At 43.2% G+C, this 20801-nt stretch overlaps 1 protein-coding gene across 12 annotated transcripts in view; it reads left to right on the top strand.

Annotated features, from left to right (window-relative positions):
- Window positions 1-20801, top strand: part of afdna (afadin, adherens junction formation factor a) — a 348820-nt gene that overhangs the window by 141311 nt on the left and 186708 nt on the right. For all 12 annotated transcript variants that reach the window (XM_060916385.1, XM_060916383.1, XM_060916384.1 and 9 more), the window contains exons 7-9: window positions 5926-6019; window positions 6129-6266; window positions 20601-20695. In XM_060916385.1, the coding sequence (XP_060772368.1) occupies window positions 5926-6019; window positions 6129-6266; window positions 20601-20695 (327 nt within the window). The remainder of the gene's footprint in view (window positions 1-5925; window positions 6020-6128; window positions 6267-20600; window positions 20696-20801) is intronic.

The raw sequence follows: 20801 nt of genomic DNA, 5'->3' as shown, positions 1-20801 counted from the left end.
GTGCCGCCCCTGCCGTGGACCAAACGAACTAAATTCAACACGGCTAAAAACCGAATAGGCCGATAAGTATAATATTTAATTGGCGATACGAGTCACGATATAAGGTTACTAAAACCGAACACGTCATTGAATAACACGTTAAGAAATAAAGCAAGTTTAAAAATGACTTCAGTTCTCCTTTAAAATCTAAACAAACAGAGGCATTAAGGCCACTTTCATGTCTATTAATTAATAGTTTGATGAATCCGAATCAAATGTAGACTCTTGATTCATTTGCTATTTGGCTGGGTTTGGTTTCACGTAAATAAATGAATCAAAACGCCAAAAAAAAATGCTGGCTGAGGTGTGTGTGTGTGTGTGTATAGAGGTGTGTCCTGGAAATGTCCTTGTAGAACTCGGGTTCTTTGGTCAAAAATACAGCGAACAAACAAACAAAAAAAAAAAGACAAACAGAAATCACCCAAACGCGAAGAGCAGAGTCAGTGCTAGAGAAATGATTCATTACATAAATAACAAGAAGTTGAAAACATTCTGTGGATTCTACCTGGCATTTATTTTCTCTTTTTGCTCATTGGTTACAGTTACAGTTCTACAGCTCTGTCTTTTGGCTCTCCAAAAAAAAAACAACCCACACACTGCTTTTTAGATTCACTGCTTAACTGATTCACTTCCTGCATCCGATTCGATTCAGAATCGATTCACTTTCTCACTGCAATCGAGTTCGCTTGGAAGAAGACGGTCAATTTAGGTGGGGTGTACATTAGACCGTATCAGCAGATCATCAGATTATTGTTTTTAAAACGATTAGCGTGCACACAGCAACACTAATACACGATTCGCGTGCACACAGCAACGCCAATACACGGATACGCTCGGCTCCGCAGGCATCCTGCGCTCCAAATCACTCCGCCCTGAACAGCGAGTGCCCTCTGGAGGGTGCGCACTCCGGCCCTGCGCAGCTCACAGAGCGCGCGAGTGAAGCGCACGAGCAGTGATTTGGGACTGAGCCGCTGTGTGTGTGATCCCAGCGCATATCACTTACCACTTGCAAGTGGAAGGATGGCAAGCCTAAAGACGATCATAACTACACAATGGGCAGTATTTGCATCAGTATTTGCAGTATTTTCATACTTTTATACTCTTTAATGAAAGGTGATACAAGGCGGAAGTCCGCGCCGTTTTTCAGCAGTCGCGTCACATGACCAACGCCAGCGAATCAGGAAGGTGGATGTCACAGTGACGTTGTCCAATGACGACGCCAGCTAGAGCTCAGCACAGCGTATCCGCGTATTCTCAATGTTTACACAGCACCGGACCAGACACGATCTGGATTGAATACGTGGACCCTGGCGGATTCCCGTTTCCCGGCGTTTCCAGGCGTTTTAATGTAAACGGACAGTGCATCCGCGAAGAAAACGAGACAGATACGGTCTAATGTAAACTTGGCCTTAGAGTCACCAGTTAACCTAACCTGCATGTCTTTGGACTGTGGGGGAAACCGGAGCACCCGGAGGAAACCCACGCGGACACGGGGAGAACATGCAAACTCCGCACAGAAAGGCCCTCGCCGGCCACGGGGCTCGAACCCGGACCTTCTTGCTGTGAGGCGACAGCGCTAACCACTAGCCTACACCACCGTGCCGCCCGGTGATAGTTTCTTACATTCCTCTATTTTTTTCAATTACTGCTGAGATCCCTGATTACTACTTTTAAACGTAGTCGACTTGGAAATAATTAATGGACGTCTTTTGAAGATCACATCTTGATTATTTTTAATGCTTAATATGCAAGTTATTCAGAGCATTGAATTTTTTTTTTCCCCTTTAAAGCAGCAGTATGCATGTTGGTACTGGTTTTAAACTTGACTCATTGTAGAATTTCTCAGCATCCAGGGAATGGTTAAAATAGCCTTGGGATATCTCTAAACATTCCAAGTGAACATGTAAAATATGATCAGTAATTTTAAAAGCGCTCCTGCTGGTTTTTTGTGCCTGTAGTAAATTGGCCAAGGTTCCAATTTGCTTATTGATCTTTATTATAATAATAATAATAATAATAATGAAATGCTTCCAGCTTCTCCCTCGACAAATCCTCAGTATCTCAGCATGTCTGAACAGGGTGTGTGCGGGACTCAAGCCAGAGTCGAATGTTCAGAGGAGCTCTTTGCGTCTGATTAATTGCCGTTTGGCTCGGCGATGGCGGGCCAGCATGTGCGGACAGAAATATTGCACCTGCTTTTTGTTCTTCACTCCATCTTTCGTCGTCTTCTTGGTGGAGCGAAAGATGATAATTTTTATAACCCATAGTAATAACGTTGTTGTAGTGGTAAATCTGGTCCGAGTCTCACCACAACTCTGACATCTCCTTCACTGTCCAGATGTGACAGGCGTTACGTTACCTGGAGCACCTCTCAGTATTTATGGAGTCACTTAAAGAGCCCCTCATAGAGGTGGTGGTGGGGGTGTTACTTTCAGTCTCCGTGTCTCAATCGCCTACCCTGGTCACACCCAGTCGTGCCATTCTGCAGATTTTTTTTTCCAGTTTTTGATAAACTAGGTTTAACTGCCTTCATGCCAAATGGATATGTGGACCAACTTGTTGCTGAATGACGAGATCTACGATTGGTGTAGGGACTGAATAAAGAAAATGTCGATTTGTCGCAACAGACAAGAGTTCTGATCGTCAAAGGATCACGAGTTTGAATCCCAACAGTTTGATGCCACGGCCATCCGTGATCGGGAGTCCGAAAGTGTAAAATTGGCTATGCTTTCAGGCTGTCTCCACAGTGACACTAGCCAATGAGCTCTCAGTGAGCTCATGTATGCAGAAGAGGGCAGATAGCGCTTTCCTCTGAGTGATTATGTTGGCTGTCCTATGCCCCATCGAGGTGTCTCTGAGACACAACATGAAAAATAAACCCTGTCTTCCCTAAGGACAAGCAAGTTCAGGGTCAGTCAATAGTCCATGGGCTCGAAAAAAACCCATTGGTGCTTCATTTTCTGACATTTACCACCGCCACAATTTGTTGCTGTCGTGTGATCATGTAGATCTGACCGAGAACATATCAGGGAGAAAACTGAACAGCAATTAAATAGAATCATAAAACCTTTACAGGTTTACAACCCTGATTCCAAAAAAGTTGGGACAAAGTACAAATTGTAAATAAAAACGGAATGCAATAATTTACAAATCTCAAAAACTGATATTGTATTCACAATAGAACATAGACAACATATCAAATGTCGAAAGTGAGACATTTTGAAATTTCATGCCAAATATTGGCTCATTTGAAATTTCATGACAGCAACACATCTCAAAAAAGTTGGGACGGGGCAATAAGAGGCTGGAAAAGTTAAAGGTACAAAAAAGGAACAGCTGGAGGACCAAATTGCAACTCATTAGGTCAATTGGCAATAGGTCATTAACATGACTGGGTATAAAAAGAGCATCTTGGAGTGGCAGCGGCTCTCAGAAGTAAAGATGGGAAGAGGATCACCAATCCCCCTAATTCTGTGCCGACAAATAGTGGAGCAATATCAGAAAGGAGTTCAACAGCGTAAAATTGCAAAGAGTTTGAACACATCATCATCTACAGTGCATAATATCATCAAAAGATTCAGAGAATCTGGAAGAATCTGTGTGTAAGGGTCAAGGCCGGAAAACCATACTGGGTGCCCGTGATCTTCGGGCCCTTAGACGCCACTGCATCACATACAGGCATGCTTCTGTATTGGAAATCACAAAATGGGCTCAGGAATATTTCCAGAGAACATTATCTGTGAACACAATTCACCGTGCCATCCGCCGTTGCCAGCTAAAACTCTATAGTTCAAAGAAGAAGCCGTATCTAAACACAATCCAGAAGCGCAGACGTCTTCTCTGGGCCAAGGCTCATTTAAAATGGACTGTGGCAAAGTGGAAAATTGTTCTGTGGTCAGACGAATCAAAATTTGAAGTTCTTTATGGAAATCAGGGACGCCGTGTCATTCGGACTAAAGAGGAGAAGGACGACCCAAGTTGTTATCAGCGCTCAGTTCAGAAGCCTGCATCTCTAATGGTATGGGGTTGCATTAGTGCGTGTGGCATGGGCAGCTTACACATCTGGAAAGACACCATCAATCCTGAAAGGTATATCCAGGTTCTAGAGCAACATATGCTCCCATCCAGACGACGTCTCTTTCAGGGAAGACCTTGCATTTTCCAACATGACAATGCCAAACCACATACTGCATCAATTACAGCATCATGGCTGCGTAGAAGAAGGGTCCGGGTACTGAACTGGCCAGCCTGCAGTCCAGATCTTTCACCCACAGAAAACATTTGGCGCATCATAAAACGGAAGGTACGACAAAAAAGACCTAAGACAGTTGAGCAACTAGAATCCTACATTAGACAAGAATGGGTTAACATTCCTATCCCTAAACTTGAGCAACTTGTCTCCTCAGTCCCCAGACGTTTACAGACTGTTGTAAAGAGAAAAGGGGATGTCTCACAGTGGGAAACATGGCCTTGTCCCAACTTTTTTGAGATGTGTTGTTGTCATGAAATTTAAAATCACCTAATTTTTCTCTTTAAATGATACATTTTCTCAGTTTAAACGTTTGATATGTCATCTATGTTCTATTCTGAATAAAATATGGAATTTTGAAACTTCCACATCATTGCATTCCATTTTTATTTACAATTTGTACTTTGTCCCAACTTTTTTGGAATCGGGGTTGTACAATCCAAACAAAATAAGGACACTTTTATTGTGAATCTGTGAAGCTATGAGTTGCTTTGTCATGAGTTTTTCCGTTTAATTCCTAAATTGTTAAAGAGACAGACTTTTTAAAGTTTAATAAAGTTTCAGCAACTGGAGAAACCAACCACCGTTGTTTACGAGAGAGAGCCTGGACTGGAAGGTGGCGCACTCACTCATCTGCGCACCTCATGTACACCTGGAGGATTAGAAGCAGCATCCATTGGATCGCATCAGACTTGAAACGTCCGTCCGTCAGGTTTCCACGCCAAACGTTTTCGCGACGCCGACAAGCTGCCGAAATCGATCTCGAATCGAAATCTCTGACCTACGTTTGAAAATATCGATCTCAAAAATCCACAAAACGGAGCTTTTGGTTGGTTCGAAGGCTGCACAAGAGCGTTTTAAAATTCAAACACCAGCTCTAAAGGGGCAACTTTTTGGGCAGTGTTGCCGAGCAATTACGCGTCGAAACACTTTCCCATTGAGATCGGGCGACGACATTTCTATGTGAGCGATTTTGATGGTTTTGGGTAACATTTTATTATTAAGATCATCCAATCAGAGTGCTCGCAGCAAATCACATGACCACCTGAGAGCTTCTGAAATTTTCAACAAAGGTCGCGGCGTCATAAATTGCTCCGTGTAAACCTAGAGTGGTGAATTTACCTCATTTTTTTCCCGGCTAAGTGTAAACTCCCGTTAGCTAACCACCGCTCTATAGAGATTGAATGAATGGGATTTAGCTAACTAGCGGCGTTTTTTGCTAACATGGTTAGCTGGAAGTTATAGCTAGCTATGTCGGGATAACGTCAGCTCTTCTCTTGCGTCAGATTAACTGATGGACAGCTCATGATTTTTGAGCTGTAATAGAGATTTGTCAAACTTATCGTCTGATTTAAAAGTGACGGCTACAAATGCTTCAGTGTCTGTCTTTGCGGTGTCCGTCTCCCTGGCAATAGATTTGCTTTTATGTGATTTGGTTGGTTGTTGCCCTGTGTATCATCACCTTAACTCTAATAGGAAAACCAGTTTGTGTAATGGCTTAATAACGATCCAGAATAGTGCACGAGGGTGCAATTTGAGACGCAGCGCCTGTAGGCAAAGGCAAGTCTGATCCAGCCTCGACATGCTTGTGATTCTGGTGATGAGTTTGACGTGTTGTGTTGTGTTGTGTTCCTCAGGTGGTCCACTCTGATGATAAACCTGTCAAAGAGACCATACTGGAGGACTCGGAGTGCCCTTTACAGATCTTCAGAGACTGGACCAGTGATAAAGGTCTGACACACGACCGATATGTCCCTGTACGAGTGTTTACACAGGGTGATGCTGTTAGAGGAGCATGGTGAGCATGTGATTTCTCAGAGCAGATGTTGTGTCATTCCAGAGGTGTTAGTGTTCCAGCTGAAGAAACGTCCTCCTGACTTCCTGCCGAAGAAAGGTGTCAAGCCGGGCGACAGGATGGGGCAAGTGCATGGAGCGCTACCTCCTGAGAAACTGCCTTACCTGGTCGAGCTGAGTCCAGGTGCGCCACACAGTCACTCTTTTTTCCTTTTCTCTTCCCCTTTCGCACGGGTTTTGTGACTGTTTTGATCTAAAAAGAGCAGCAGTGAGTCCGACGTCTCAGGAAAACATGTCTGTAGCATCAATGCCATGTTCCTTTCAAAATTCTATTCGCAATTTTAATCTTTTTAAAAGATTCATGGTGCGTTCATGTGCTATGGGAATTATGGTAAATACCAAACGCCGACATGGAAAGCACACATGAACGCCCCCTCTTGTGGTATTTTCCACTGGGCAACTCGTAGAAAATTTTGATACACGAGTTGCCGAGATGAGATGAACTTTAACCTTTTCAACACGGCGGCGAGCGGTACAAGACACTTGAATGGTAAGCATTAGGGCTGTAACAATATGCGTATCGAAATCGCGATACGCAGAGCCACGATCCGTATCGCGATACAAGAAGGCAGAATCGCGGTACACCCTTTCAAACTTCTCCTCAGCCCAAAAACAGATGCGCTTCCAAACTTCAATTTATGAATACTTTACTTTTTATTTAAATTACATTTTAAACTTACTTTTATTTTTTATATCTATTAGTAAGTCGTTTTTTCGCCGACCTGCGACAATCTTCTGCGAGTCACGCAACGTCCACACTCGCCACTGGCAGAGCATTCATTTCTTTTAAGCGGTCGCCATTCTGGTTGCGACGCGGGGAGCGAATCTGTAAACAAGCAGCTCATTGGCTGGCTACGAGTTGGGAGTTACAACAGGACAATGAACCCAAACACGCATCAGAGCTGGTTGTGGAGGATAACGCAGGCGAACATTAAGCTTAAAACAAGTCCTGACTTCAACCCTGTTGAAAATATATGGACCGGGATTATAAGTCGAGTCCATGCCAAGAAAAAAAAAACAAATTTAATTGAACTCTACCAATTCTACCATGAAGAGTCGTGAAATATCCAACCAGAATTCTGCCAGAAGCTTGTTCATGGTAAACAAAAATGTTTGGTCAAGGTGAATCTTGCAAAGAGACATTTTACCCAAATATTAGGTGTGCTGTACCGTATGTATAATTTCAGAAAACCCAAAGAAAATTAAAACTTGTGCACCAAATTCTAGTGTTTTTTTTTTTTTTTTAATTAAAGCTGTATGCTGTACAATCATTCCGCCACACAAAAAGAACAGTTCAGAGAAATTACTGAAAGCCCAAATATTGCCATGACGTTCATATCCAAGATGAGATTCACGTCGCTGGATGTAAACTTCTGACCACAACTGTAAGTCAAGTTTGCTGGTAAGGAAGACTGAAAACCGTGAAAAACTTTCAGGCGACATGCACTGCAGCGACGAATCACTTCGAACCAAGAGATCATGGACGTTTTTGTTGGTACGCGAAACTGAAACGTCTTCATGAAAAACCCTCCCCTTTTCACGGAACATTTTTCACAAGAAGCGATGTTTTCATGATTGCAGATGTGAAGTACCTCTGGCCAGCGCAGGGTGAATCCGCGACGTCGAAAACAACGCTATCGAGAACAGGTTACGCGACGATATTTTAATTTCGTCACCGTTACGATAATTAGCTGCGTAGATTTCTCTCAAGACTTTTTTCCCTAAACTGGTTAACGAACACTGAACGGTTCTTCCAACGTTGAACTTCAACACCGTTATGACGCAGTAGCTAGGAAGTAGCTGGCCACAGTAACCGCTGTTTCTCAAGTTGGTAAAGAATGAATGACTTCGTACTGGTCGAATGACGCAGTGTCTGGTTGCTGTGGAGTTCAATGTCCCAAGTACACAGCGAGGGATACACACGGCCCAGGCATACACACTTGCTGAACTGGAACCTTGTGTATACACACGCTCGCGCACCACACACACACACACACACACACATACACACACTCGCACTTTTCCCTCTGACGGCGACGGCTGCCCTCCCTCCCCTTTCTGGTTTCAGCCATAGAATGCATTCAGAAGAACGAGAACATTAACCAAAAGACGACAAAAAAAAAAAAAAAGCAACAGAACATGGGCTTGTCTCGCATCCACACTGAAGTGCAGGAAGCAGAAGGTAACATGGAGATGCCAGAATTAAAATGCTCGTCTGGATGAGTAGAACGGATTTGTTTACGTTGCCGTCACAACCACATGACGAGAACAAGCAGCACTCTCGCGCGCATCATTCGTAACAACAACAGCAACAATGGCGGACCCCAGGAGTAACTCGCATTCTCTGCAGTGGTCTGAATTATTTGTTATAAATAGTTAATGTAAGTAAGTAAATGTTAATAAGTCAAATTTACTACTTTAAAAAAAACATTTTAAAAAAAATCGTGGGCGTATTGAATCGTGGGTCAAAAATCGCGATATAAATCGAATCGTGAGTTGGGTGTATCGTTACCAGTGTTGGGCACGCTACTTTCAAAAAGTAATTAGTTATAGTTACTAGTTACTTTTCCCAAAAAGTAACTGAGTTAGTAACGGAGTTACTTTGTCATAAAAGTAACTAATTACCAGGGAAAGTAATTATTCCGTTACATTTTGTGTTACCCCTCCCCCCCCCCCCCAAAAAAAATCAAATTCAATTAGTGTAATCATAATAAAAGTGAATGTTAAATGTGTTTAATGACTGAAATTGACACTTAACAGAACCAGTTAATAACATTATCTACACTATATTAATATTTTTGTGGGATAATGTGAGATAAGACATCTATCAAATGTAATATATTTTTGTAGTTATTAAAATTATGTTACTAATTACTGGCCACCGACGAGGACAAACGCTTTGTTCCTCGACATAATGTGCATTGCACGTAAACACTCTTGCCTTTTATTTCAAGTAATGAAAAGTAATGGCTGTATTTCCAGTGTGAAAGCGCAGTGCTGGGCTGACCGCTTGCCATCGCTGTGTATTCTGATTGAAAGTGTGTGCAGTAGTGCAGTAGGCGGAGCCTACCTACGTATGCTGTCCAAATCTACTCTGATTGGCTTATTGTGCCGTTGTCTCGCGTCTCCCCGCCCCACACTAAAGCAGAGGAAAGAAAGGCTGAGCGAGCAGCGTGCCAGATGAGAACAGCTTTAATAAAGTAACGCATAGTATTTTATTGTAAGTAACGGGAACGGCGTTATAACGATGTAAAAAGTAATTAGTTAGATTACTCGTTACTAAAAAAAGTAACGTCGTTTATTTCTAACGCCGTTATTCCCATCACTGATCGTTACAGCCCTAGTAAGCACTGTACGCTACTAAGGTTTTTTTTTTTTACTAGTACTAGTGGGTAGTTTTTGGTGTCTATGCAGTGTTGCGTCATTAACAAGTGTAATATAATACGTTAGAAATCCGTTTCCTTTAAAAATGTGTTATGGTTTGTTTTTACCTATCCAGAGCAGACGCTATTGCTAACGATAGCTATCTGGTCCACCATCTTTAATTTGTCAACAACAACAAAAGCATGTGAACACAACACACTGGTAAATACCACTTCCCAACTGGAAAATATCATCTTCCCCATAGCACATGAATGCAGCATCAGCCTTCAAAACTCTCCCCTTTTTTATTTTAATCCCCTGAAAGGCCCAAAGGGGGATTGTGTCATTGTGATGTCCGTCTGTCCGTCCCGGGAAGGGTGGTCACCTTCTGAAATCGCCTCCTTTCACAATTTTTGGAGGAATTTCACGGAACTTGGCAGGATTCTTTGTTACATGTCGGTAATACGCATATTGCAATCTCGTTCAATTCAGTCGCATTTTACCAGAGTTACAGCCCTTGATTAACAAAATTATACTTTTCACGAGCGTGTTTTTTCCTTCTGACATCAACTCCTGTCACGATTTTTGGACGAATTTCTCGAAGCTTGGCAAAAGGCCTTGTAATACGCAGATTGCGATTTAATTTCGTTTGTGAAAATTTTCCCAGAGTTTTGACCCTTGATTAAATAACTTGCACTTTGACAATTTCATGAGGGTGTACGTTCTTCTGAAATCAACTCCTCTCACAACTTGTGGAGGAATTTCACCAAACTTGGCAAAAGGCTTTGTTATATGACCGTTATACGCAGATTGACATTTCATTTAAAGGTCCCATGGCATGGTGGTTTGTTGATGCTTTAAACGGGCTCGTGGAGGTTTCCGGATGTTATATCCGCAGCCTTACTCGAAATGAACCCTCGGCACGTAGATATAGCCTCCTGGGAGAAAGCCCCATTTCAGCGCTTTTCCCAGTGCGTCGTTTTGCTAATGAGAAGCAGGAGGCGGGGAAGGGTAGAGGGTGGGGGCGGGTCTTATCATTAATATTCATGACATGTAAACGTGTTACCTCTGATTGGCTAACAGCACTGTGACGCTACCTCCAGTGGGTCAGAACAAGCGGATGTGGGTGTCTTACTATGGCGAGAGAGAAGGAACAAACCGCGAAGGGAAAAATACCGCGCGCTGACGTCATTAAGGTGCGACGCGAGGAAATAAAATAAATTCAACAAATGTTTGGGTTTTTACTGAACAAACAAACAAATAAAATGAACGAGTGACTTAAAAAAAAGAATGTGGGTGTCTTTGTAAAAACTGTTTTGATTGGCTATTATAACAGAGCATGCTGCATGCTTTTTGGTTTTGTAGCGCAGAGTACCTGGCTAACTGCAGGAAGCGGTTAGCTGCACAGCTAATGTAGCCATTGCAAGGCTAACGTGGCATCGATTTTAAAACATGGCAAAACGACTTAACAGTTATACACTTACTTGTTCGGTGTTTGTGGCTGATGCGGCAGGGATGCTTGGTACGGACCCAGGCTTCAGTGACAGTTGATGTGCAAAACCTGCCCTGTACTGTCCCAAGTTGTGGAAACATTCATCAGGAAAATGCTTCCGACAAACATACACCGTCTTAGGTAGACTCGACGGCGTATTATTGGAGTAAATAAAATTAAGCCACTGCGTCTTCAGGGGCTCTCCTGTCGGCAGTAAAAACAGACTCCTTTCTGTGTTGTCACATCCATGTACAGCGCAATTTCCATGTTTGGTGGCAACTTTTGAGCTGGGCGGGCAATCCATACAGTGGGTGGGAATCCAGAGGGGGGGGCGTGGGGATCATCTCCCTTGCTGACGTAGGCAAGGGAAGAGTTTATCAACGCGCCGTTTTGACGCGCCATTCTCAAATGTTGGGCATAGTTTGGTTTACACATTATGAAATTTCTAGCCACTGGGGTGACTTAAGAAGGTCAGAGGAACTCATTTTAACGTTAAAAAACCTCAGAAAGTGAAAATTTCATGCCATGGGACTTTTAATTTGGGCAAATTTGGCCAGAGTTACGCCTAGGGCTGGGTATCACAGTCAATTTCCTTGATCAATTCGATTTCGATTCTTAGGGTTTTAAATTGATTAATCACGATTCGATTCAATCTGAGTCAGTTCAATCTGCTCTTAAATAATGAAAATATCTCCATACAATACCTTGGTTTTATCAAGCTCTTCGTCCTTTGTCGTTTTAAATTTGAAATGGTTCCACACGTCAGATTTGATTTGAGACGGCTTGCCGAGCGGTGTTTTCCCTGCCTCAGCCATGGCTCTGGCCTCAGCCGTTTTGTGTGCGTGCTTGAACGTCACGACGTACGACTGCGCAGCTGCGTCATCACGCACGAGACGGCTGAGGGAGGAATATCATACAACACACGAGATTGTGTTGTGGGAAAAAAAAAAAAAACTCGATCTCATGCCCTGTGAATCAATAGTGCGAAATTTAAATGAAATCGATCCAAAATCGATTAAATCGATTTTTTTTTTTTTTTTTACCCAGCCCTAGTTACGCCCTTGATTATTAACAAACTTGTCCTTTGGTAATTTCATCAAGGTGTGCTTGCTTTCTGAAATCAACTCCTCTCACAATTTTTGGAGGAATTTCACCAAACTTGGCAGGATTCTTTGTTATACGTCAGTAATGCGCATATTGCAATTTCGTTCAATTCAGTCGCATTTTACCGGAGTTATGGCCGAGTTGCCAGCACGGGATACTTTGCCCTCGGAGCACTCTTGTTTAAGCAGGGAAGTATCACATCCAGGGCTTTGAACCGGTTCAAGGAACGAAAACGAAAACCGAGAACTTTTTCTATTTCACATGGAACAGAAACGAAACCAGAAACTTTATTATTTTTTATGTTCCGGAACAGAAACGCTCATTAAAAATAATGGTAACCGGTTAATACCGGTTTTTATTTCGTTCCTCAAAGTTTCCGTAGCCTACAAATAAAAAAGTCATTCTTCTCCTGCGCAAGTTTCTATGACCCGCTGGGGTTCACTTCCTGTGTGACGTTCGCTGACTGAATGGAGAGAGCGGGAGGGTGGACTACTATCACGTCTCCACATCTTAAATAAGAGGTAAATATTGCAGTCTGTCGTTATTCAAAAACGTCAATTTCAAACACGATATCAATACATTTGTCCACGTTAATGAGAGGCTCGCGAACATTAAATGACGTTAACCTCTGTTAGCCTATCAATGCATAGGGCCTGACTAGCCTTTGGTAACACACTAAACGAATTATCTTTCATTTTTGGCACTTTTTCTGTTTGTGTAGATGGGAAGACATACTGAGAATCCAAATCGCCAACATTTGAAATAATAATTGTTTTGAATTATTTCTTGTCTTATTTAATGAAGGCTGTAATAGAATTAGCCTACATTTGGCTTAAGCTGGATGAGACAGAGACATCATTTTATAGCCATTTGTGAAACAGCTGACAGGGAACGTAATTAACCGTTCCGGGAACGAAAATTTTTTGTTCTAACCGGTTCGGGAACGTCTATTTAATGGTGGAACCCAAAACCGGAAACGTTAAAATTCCGTTTCTGTTCAGAACGAACCAATAGGAAAAAAATTCTGGTTCAAAGCCCTGATCACATCACATCACATCACGTCATATTTTATTCCTAAAACTCAACATTTCACATTTGTGTTCAGGAAGCCAGACATCCACATCGTAGACTGAATCCCAAATACAGTCGTGTGAAAAAGAAAGTACACCCTCTTCCAGTTACATAGTTTTACCAATCAAGACATGACGCAAAAAAAAAAAAATCTGATCCTTACCAGGTCCTAAAATTCTGCAAATCTGACCTCAGGTGTAGAGCAGCACACAACAGATTCCACCGTGTCATTATTTATTTCACAAAAACTAAGTGAAAAATGCCGAATCCATGTGTGAAAAAGTAAGTACACCCCAATGATTCAATAGTAGGGTGCATCAGTTGCCGTCACTTTCATAAAATCTGATGCATTTTTGTTTGGGTGTTCCTTTTCGCCAATAAAGACATCCTGTAAAATTTTTTTGACCATATTCAAAAGTCTAATGGTGGCACCATGAGGTTCATTTTTTGCCAAAAAAACGCTTATTTTATGTTTTCGCGTAAGGTTTGAATCACAATGTTGGACTCCATTTATTGATTTCTTGTGAGCCAGAGATCATGTTAACAACCTTTGCAAGGGATTGAGAAGCATTAATGTGATTCATAATACATTTGTATTGTTTAAAAGTAGTTGAACAATGATTCAATGAACAGCTAAAACTCAAACTGTGCTTGATAATATATTTAGAATATGGACTAAAAATGTGTATCTAATGCCGCTTTTCCACTACCAACGCGGCTGAGTTGGGCTGAGTCGTGCCGTGCTGAGTCGAGCTGAGTGGGGCTGTTGGCGTTGCATTTCGACTACAACCGCGCTGAACCGTGCTGGCTGGAAGTGGGTGGACACATTGGGTGGAGTTAACGAAAGTGGGTGGACGTCACGTGATGTCGTTAGGCGGCGCAAACAGTGACGTCAGTGATCTTTTAAGCGGTAGTCTCACGACCCGGATAGTAAACAATAAACATGGAGTCGTTAGTGTTGCTGGTCTTGGTGCTGTGGCTTGTTGTTACCGACAACGCCAACAGATACTGGCAAGAGCGTATAGATGAGGCGAGGCGCATAAGGCTTCAGAAATTCTCGTAATTTGTAATTCTTCTTCTTCTGGGTTTACGGTGTTTACAGATCCCAGCGTGCTCGCGGGGCGTGTGTGGGCATGTGAGGACACTCCTCCTCACCAATCAGTGCACAGGGGAGTGTCTCCTCACGCCCCTAGCCCCACTCGGCTCGGTTTGGCTCGCTTCAGCCCGACTCCAAAACCGTGCGAGTTTTGGGTGCTGAGTAGGGCTGAAGCGAGCTGAGTCATGCTGCTCTAAGGTAGTCAAAACGCGAGCTGTGTCGGGCTGAAGCGAGCTGAAGTGAGCTGAAAAAGGGTAGTGGAAAAGGGCCATAAGATATTTGGTATACTCTATAAGGTGCCATAATGTTTCATGAAAAGTGATCGAAATTTTGTCATAAAAGTCATAAAATAGCAGCTTTTTCCAGAACTTTGAGCTCCTGGTGCCACCATTAAACTTTTGAATTTTGTCAAAATGTTTCACCCATACCCCTTTTCCACCAAATCAGTTCCAGGGCTGGTTCGGGGCCAGTCCTGGTGCTGGTTCACAACTCGTTCAACTTGCGAGCCAGCTGAGAACCAGTTTGCTTTTCTATAGCTCGTGGTGCTAAGGGAAGCCACGTCATTACGTCGCTGTATACGTCAGTTATGTCGCTACGTTTGCATAAACCTTGGCGCGAACATCAAAGCAACAACAACAATAATAATGGATGACTTCACGTTTGTACAGCTGCTGCTTCTCGTCGCTTAAAAATGGCGACCTTTCGCGGTCTTGCGATTATTGTTGGTCTTAACAACTCCGCCCCCCCGCTGACGTAAGTGGTTCTTTCTTCTGGCCCAGCAGAGAGTTGGTGCTAGCCTGGAACCGGTTTTTCTGGCCCCAGAGCCAGTTCTTTGTTCAGTGGAAACAGAAAACCCGGTTCCAAACTAAGCACTGGCCCCGAACCAGCCCTGGAACTGATTTACTGGAAAAGGGGCACCATTGTGTTTTCTTACCAAAAGGAACATAAAAACAAAAATGCATCATGATCGGAGGAACTTTTCATTTTTAGGGGGCAACTGATGCACCCTATTCAATAGCTTGTAGAACCACCTTTTGCAGCAATAACTCGAAGCAATCGTTTTCTGTACGAGTTTATCAGTCTCTCACGCCATTGTGGAGGAATTTTGGCGCACTTTTCTTTACAACATCGCTTCAGTTCATTCATGTTTGAGGGCATTTGTTTATGCACAGCTCTCTTAAGGTCCCGCCACAGCATTTCAGTTGGGTTGAGGTCTGGACTTTGACTTGGCCATTCCAACACCTCGATTCTTTTCTTTTTCAGCCATTCTGCTGTAGATTTGTCCTGTTGCATGACCCAATTGCGGCCAAGCTTTAGCTGTTGGACAGATGGCCTCACGTTTGCCTCTAGAATACTTTGATATACAGAGGAGTTCATGGTCGACTCAATGACTGCAAGGTGCCCAGGCCCTGTGGCTCTAAAACAAGCCCAAATCATCACCCGTCCACCACCGTGCTTGATGGTTGGTATGAGGTGTTTGTGCTGATATGCTATGTCTGGTTTTTGCTGAGCATAGTGCTGTGCATTATAGCCACTTTGGTCTCATCTGTCCAAAGGACATTGTTCCAGAAGGCTTGTGGCTTGTTCAGATGCATCTTTGCAAACCTAAGCCGTGCTGCCACATCCTTTTTAGATAGAAGAGGCTTTCTTATAGCAACCCTTCCAAACAAGCCATACTCGCGCAGTCTTTTTCTAATTGTACGGTCATGAACTTTAACTGTGGCCTGTAGAGTCCTCGATGGTAGTTCTTGTTTTTTTTGCAGTTTCTCTGAGCGTTGCACGGTCTGACCTTTGCTGGGACGTCCACTCCTGGGAAGCTTGGCAACTGTTTTGAATGTTTTCCACTTCGGAATAATCTTTCTCACAATAGAATGATGGATTTCAAATTGTTTGGAAATGGCCTTATAACCCTTCCCAGACTGATGTGCGGCAACGATTGCTTCTCTAATAGGCCCTGTCCACACGGCAACGGATTCAGGTGAATCCGCTAAAAAATTTTTTATCGTTTCGGCCTGGTGTCCACACGGCACCAGCGTTTTGGGTGCCCCAAAACGATATTTTTTGAGAACGGTTTCCAGAGTGGAAAAATCTGGCAACGGCGCCGTTGCGAAGTCGTCTGGATGAGTAGAACGGATTTGTTTACGATGACGTCACAACCACATGACCAGAACAAGCAGCACTCTCGCGCGCATCATTCGTAACAACAACCGCAACAATGGCGGACCCCAGGAGTAACTCGCAGGAGTAACTCCACCTCGTCATCGGTCCAGACAAGAGAGTCGGTTTTTCCTCGCGTAGTCGCAGCCATCTTCTTCTTGTTGTTGTGTGTTTGTTCCTGAGTAGAACGGATTTGTTTACGATGACGTCACAACCACATGACAATCCCGCCAGCAAAAAAAGGGAAAAAAAAGGAGCGATCTCACCTCTTCAGATGTTGGTTTAAGTCCGACAATACATTCCTCAAAAAGGGCGTAGAAGAACAAAGTAATCCATCAACGTGTAGCATTCAATTTATTCCGGACCATTAAAGAATTCTGGAGGATATCAGAATGTTGGCGTACCGGCTTCCATCTACCCCCATTCATTCCTCTCTCTCTCCATCTACCCCCGTTCATTCCTCTTTCCGCATCTCCATTCAAAAAACGAGCACGTGATTTAAAGGGACTATAGCCATAGGATAGGGAGTGAGGAGGTGTGCGCGTGTGACAGTGACAGGGAAGAACCTAGGCTCATGCTCGCCCTGAATTTCTCTTAAAGTGAAGGCAGAAGAACGTTCAGCGCCTGGCCAGGCTTTCTATGTATTAATTTACATAGACGTTTTAATATGAAATATAAATAAGTGTCTTAGACAATAGATACTATTTTACGCTACTGACTAATAATCAAAACTTTATGTGGCTGATGCTACAGAAGAAGGGGTTTATACGCATGCGTCCTACTTCTTCTATTGTTCTGGTGTCTCCGATGGGACCGTCTTACAGCGCACGTAGAGGTGTGGCATGTGTATTGCATCGTTTTCAGCAAGCGTTGCGTTGCCATATGGACCTGATATTTTACTGATCCGTTGCCCATGTGGACGCGATATTTTTTTTTTTTTACCCGCTAAAAAAAAAAAAAATCTCGTTGTCGTGTGGATGTAGCCTAAGATCATTGCTGATGTCTTTCCTCCTTGGCATTGTGTTAACATGCAACTGAGTGCTCCAGACTAGCAAACTGCCAAAACTTCTGCTTTTTAAGACACTTGCTGCTGATCAATTAATCAAATTCGTTTGATCAGCAACACCTGGTTGCTAATTGCCTTCATAATTTCTATGGAAGCAGTAAGGGTGCACTTAATTTTTCACACACTGCTACTGCATTTTTGGCTTACTGTTGTGTTAAATAAATAATGACAGGGTGAAAATCGAATCAAAGTCCTTCCCACGCCATAGGGCGGCGCCGACCTCCGTTTCCGTAGCCCTCGGCCTCTCGCCTATTACATAGCTAGGGTTACAGTGTGGGGGGGCGTGTCCTCTGGTAACCGCGAGAGCTTGACTCCCCACTTGCATCTGTATTGCAGCGTGCCTGGCCAGACAGCAGTAGGTACCGTTTTTATGACGGTCTTTGGTATGACCCGACCGCAAGTAGAGATCGCGATCTCCCGATCGAGAGGCGGATACGCTACCCACTAGGTCAACTCGCAGTACAGGGTGAATGTCCTGCGTTATTGGTCATCTGCGGTTGTATTGCCCAATTTTAAGACCTGGGAAGGGCCAGATCATTTTTTTTTTATTTTTATGATGTCCGGACACTTAAAATCTAGACTTCAGAGGGTGTACTTTCTTTTTCACATGACTGTCGGCTTGTGTTCACTCACTCACGCTACATGTCCACTACGTAGGGTTTAATCTCAGTCTTGTACACCCTACATAGTGCACTATACTGTAGGTCAGACAGAATGCTATTCGTGTCGCTGAAGCGCGCCGTTCGAGACAAAATAACACACAACACATCGGTTACTCCCGAGCGCCAGATGTTTTTTATTTTCCCCATATCTGCTGCTTGAACACTGACCCTCTCTTCCTGCTGCAGTTCCTGTATTTCACTAACACTATCTGTGTGTAACCAGTTCTGAGACGGGTGACGGAGGGGTAGCTGTGGTGTGCTAATCATCAAACTAATCATCTTTCTTCTGCTACCTCTCTCTCTCTCTCTCTCTCTCTCTGTCTGGTCACTTTGGCTCCTGTGCATGTGTCCTCTCCTAGGGCGAGGGAATCACTATGCCTACTACGCTTATCGGCAGCACGAAGGTAACCCGCCTCTCTTCACCTGTTGCTCCGCCCCCTGCATCCCTCTCACTAACATTTCCTCACTCACCTGTCGCTCTCGACATGACCAAAACGGAACCCAGGGTGTAAAACACCTTGTTCTGTCGAGCGCCATCAAATATCTGCACGTTATTCTATCCACGTTCACTGGATATGAGCAACCGCGCGCTCTGATTGGCTACTCTACTACTAGGATATCAGCTCATATACCGCGAGTAGAGAAAAACAAAATGGCGGCGCGTGTCGCTGCACCAACCGAGGACGAAATAAAAACTCGAAAACAAAACCCCCAGAAAAAGCAACAAAACATGGAATGAAAGTATTTGATGGTAAGGACGTATCTTTTACACTTTTCAAGAATTATCATCATCGCGTTTTTCACAAATTGCTCCAGTCATTTCGCCGGTTTGTTTCCGTTCTAAGCGGAAATGATTTTGTCGGACGTTTTGTATAAAGGTTTTATTCATCGAATTTGCTAAAAATAAAAATGGTCCTTTTCTCAAAATCCAGTGAACGTTGATTAGAATAAAACGGTTATTTCACTCAATCTGATTGTACACGGCTTATAGCCGCGATCAGTTCATATACGACTCAATTTCGTGGTATAACTGTTGAATATACGTACGTAAATGAAACATGGCGTCGCAGAAAGGTTCCTTATGTAAGCAAGTGTTTTAGTGCCTGCGCACTTTTTTTTTTTTTTGCATTTTTCCTGTTACAAATGTTAAACAACCTCTGAACTTAATGTCGTTTGTATCTATTTTAAAATAGTTTTTATGGCTTCGTAAACCACCGGAATTTTTTTTTTTTTTGGCTTAGAATTAGCTGCAGAGCTTTGCGATTTGTCCTCAAATGATTTTCATGTTCAAACCTGATGATAAAATATCACGTTGCTGTGACAAAACGTATTATGTTCATTGACTAGCTAGCTTTAGCTATCTAGCTTAGCATGCTCATTCCAAGCTACCAGAACTTTCCAGGTCAGGTGTGTGGTCATCCTTACCTCAGCTGTGATTGGACCCTAGTTTGTGATGACACTTTTCAGCCAATCACAGGTGAGAAGAGGATGTCGTTGCTATGGGCTAGATATCGTAGTTAAAGTTATTGATGAACTAAGAAGAACTAAGTCTGATTACTAAGTACTACTGTCAATAACTGGACAAATTACCGTACGAATTTGAGTGTGTTGCTGATTCTAACCAGAGATTTACTCAGCTAGAAAAGTGATGACATCATATAGTTAGTTAGTTAGTTAGTTAGCTAGCTAGCTAGCTAGCTAGTTAGTTAGTTCGTTCGTACAATTTAAAGGAAACATAAAATAAACAAAACCAAGCCAAAAAAAATAGTTGCTGTGAGTTGTCCTACGTTTAAACAGCCAACATACCAGATGAAAAGGTTTGCTTTGTGGAATTTGATAGCTAACAGGAGTTAATTTTCGTACAACTTGCTGCTCACACGTACGAATTAAAATCTAATTGCTCGCTGGTTAAATCTGATTGTCTCAGGCACCACTTGGTTTGTCTACGTACTGCTGAAACTCGATGTCTATTTGTAACAAGAGCAGGCTAGTTTACTTGTAGCTAGCTAGTCAGTCAGCTAGCTAGCTAAACTACCTTATGCTGGCAATATGGAGTGTTTTTTCAAATTGGTGTAAATTCACAGATCGTGGCGTTTTCGAATCGGGCTAAACAGGTAGCTGTGCTCTTACGCCATTTTAGGTTCAGAGGATCGCATATGATGCATGTCCTTTATTAGAAACCCAGCTGGAGGAGAAGAATCGAATCCGATTTTTGGATGTAAAAGTGTCCGATCTGTGTAGACGTTTGTTCACGGGGCTTTTTGGATCAGATGGCTCTATAGAGCTGCTGTGTGAAGTGTTGTGTGTGTGTGTGTTGTGGTGGTTGTGAAGAGAGGCGTGTTTAATTTTCTGTGCCTGCGTGCATGTGATGGAAATGCAGCAGAGTGTACTGTTTCTCTCACTGTGTGTGTGTGTGTGTGTGTGTGTGTGTGTGTGTGTGTGTGTAGATGGTTCAGACTCCAGGGATAAGCCTAAACTGTACCGGTTACAGCACAGCGTGACTGAGGTCGGCTCAGACCGGAGTGAAGACGGCAACATCCAGGTGAGCAGCTTAAAGTGGACATGTGATGATAAACTCACTTTTTCGGTGCCACGCACGTTAGGGAATCTGGAGCCGAACACACACACACACACACACACACTCTGAA

The sequence above is a fragment of the Neoarius graeffei genome, chromosome 3 (genome assembly GCF_027579695.1).
Source record: "Neoarius graeffei isolate fNeoGra1 chromosome 3, fNeoGra1.pri, whole genome shotgun sequence".
Taxonomy (NCBI): domain Eukaryota; kingdom Metazoa; phylum Chordata; class Actinopteri; order Siluriformes; family Ariidae; genus Neoarius; species Neoarius graeffei.
This window is presented reverse-complemented; position numbering and strand designations above follow the sequence as displayed.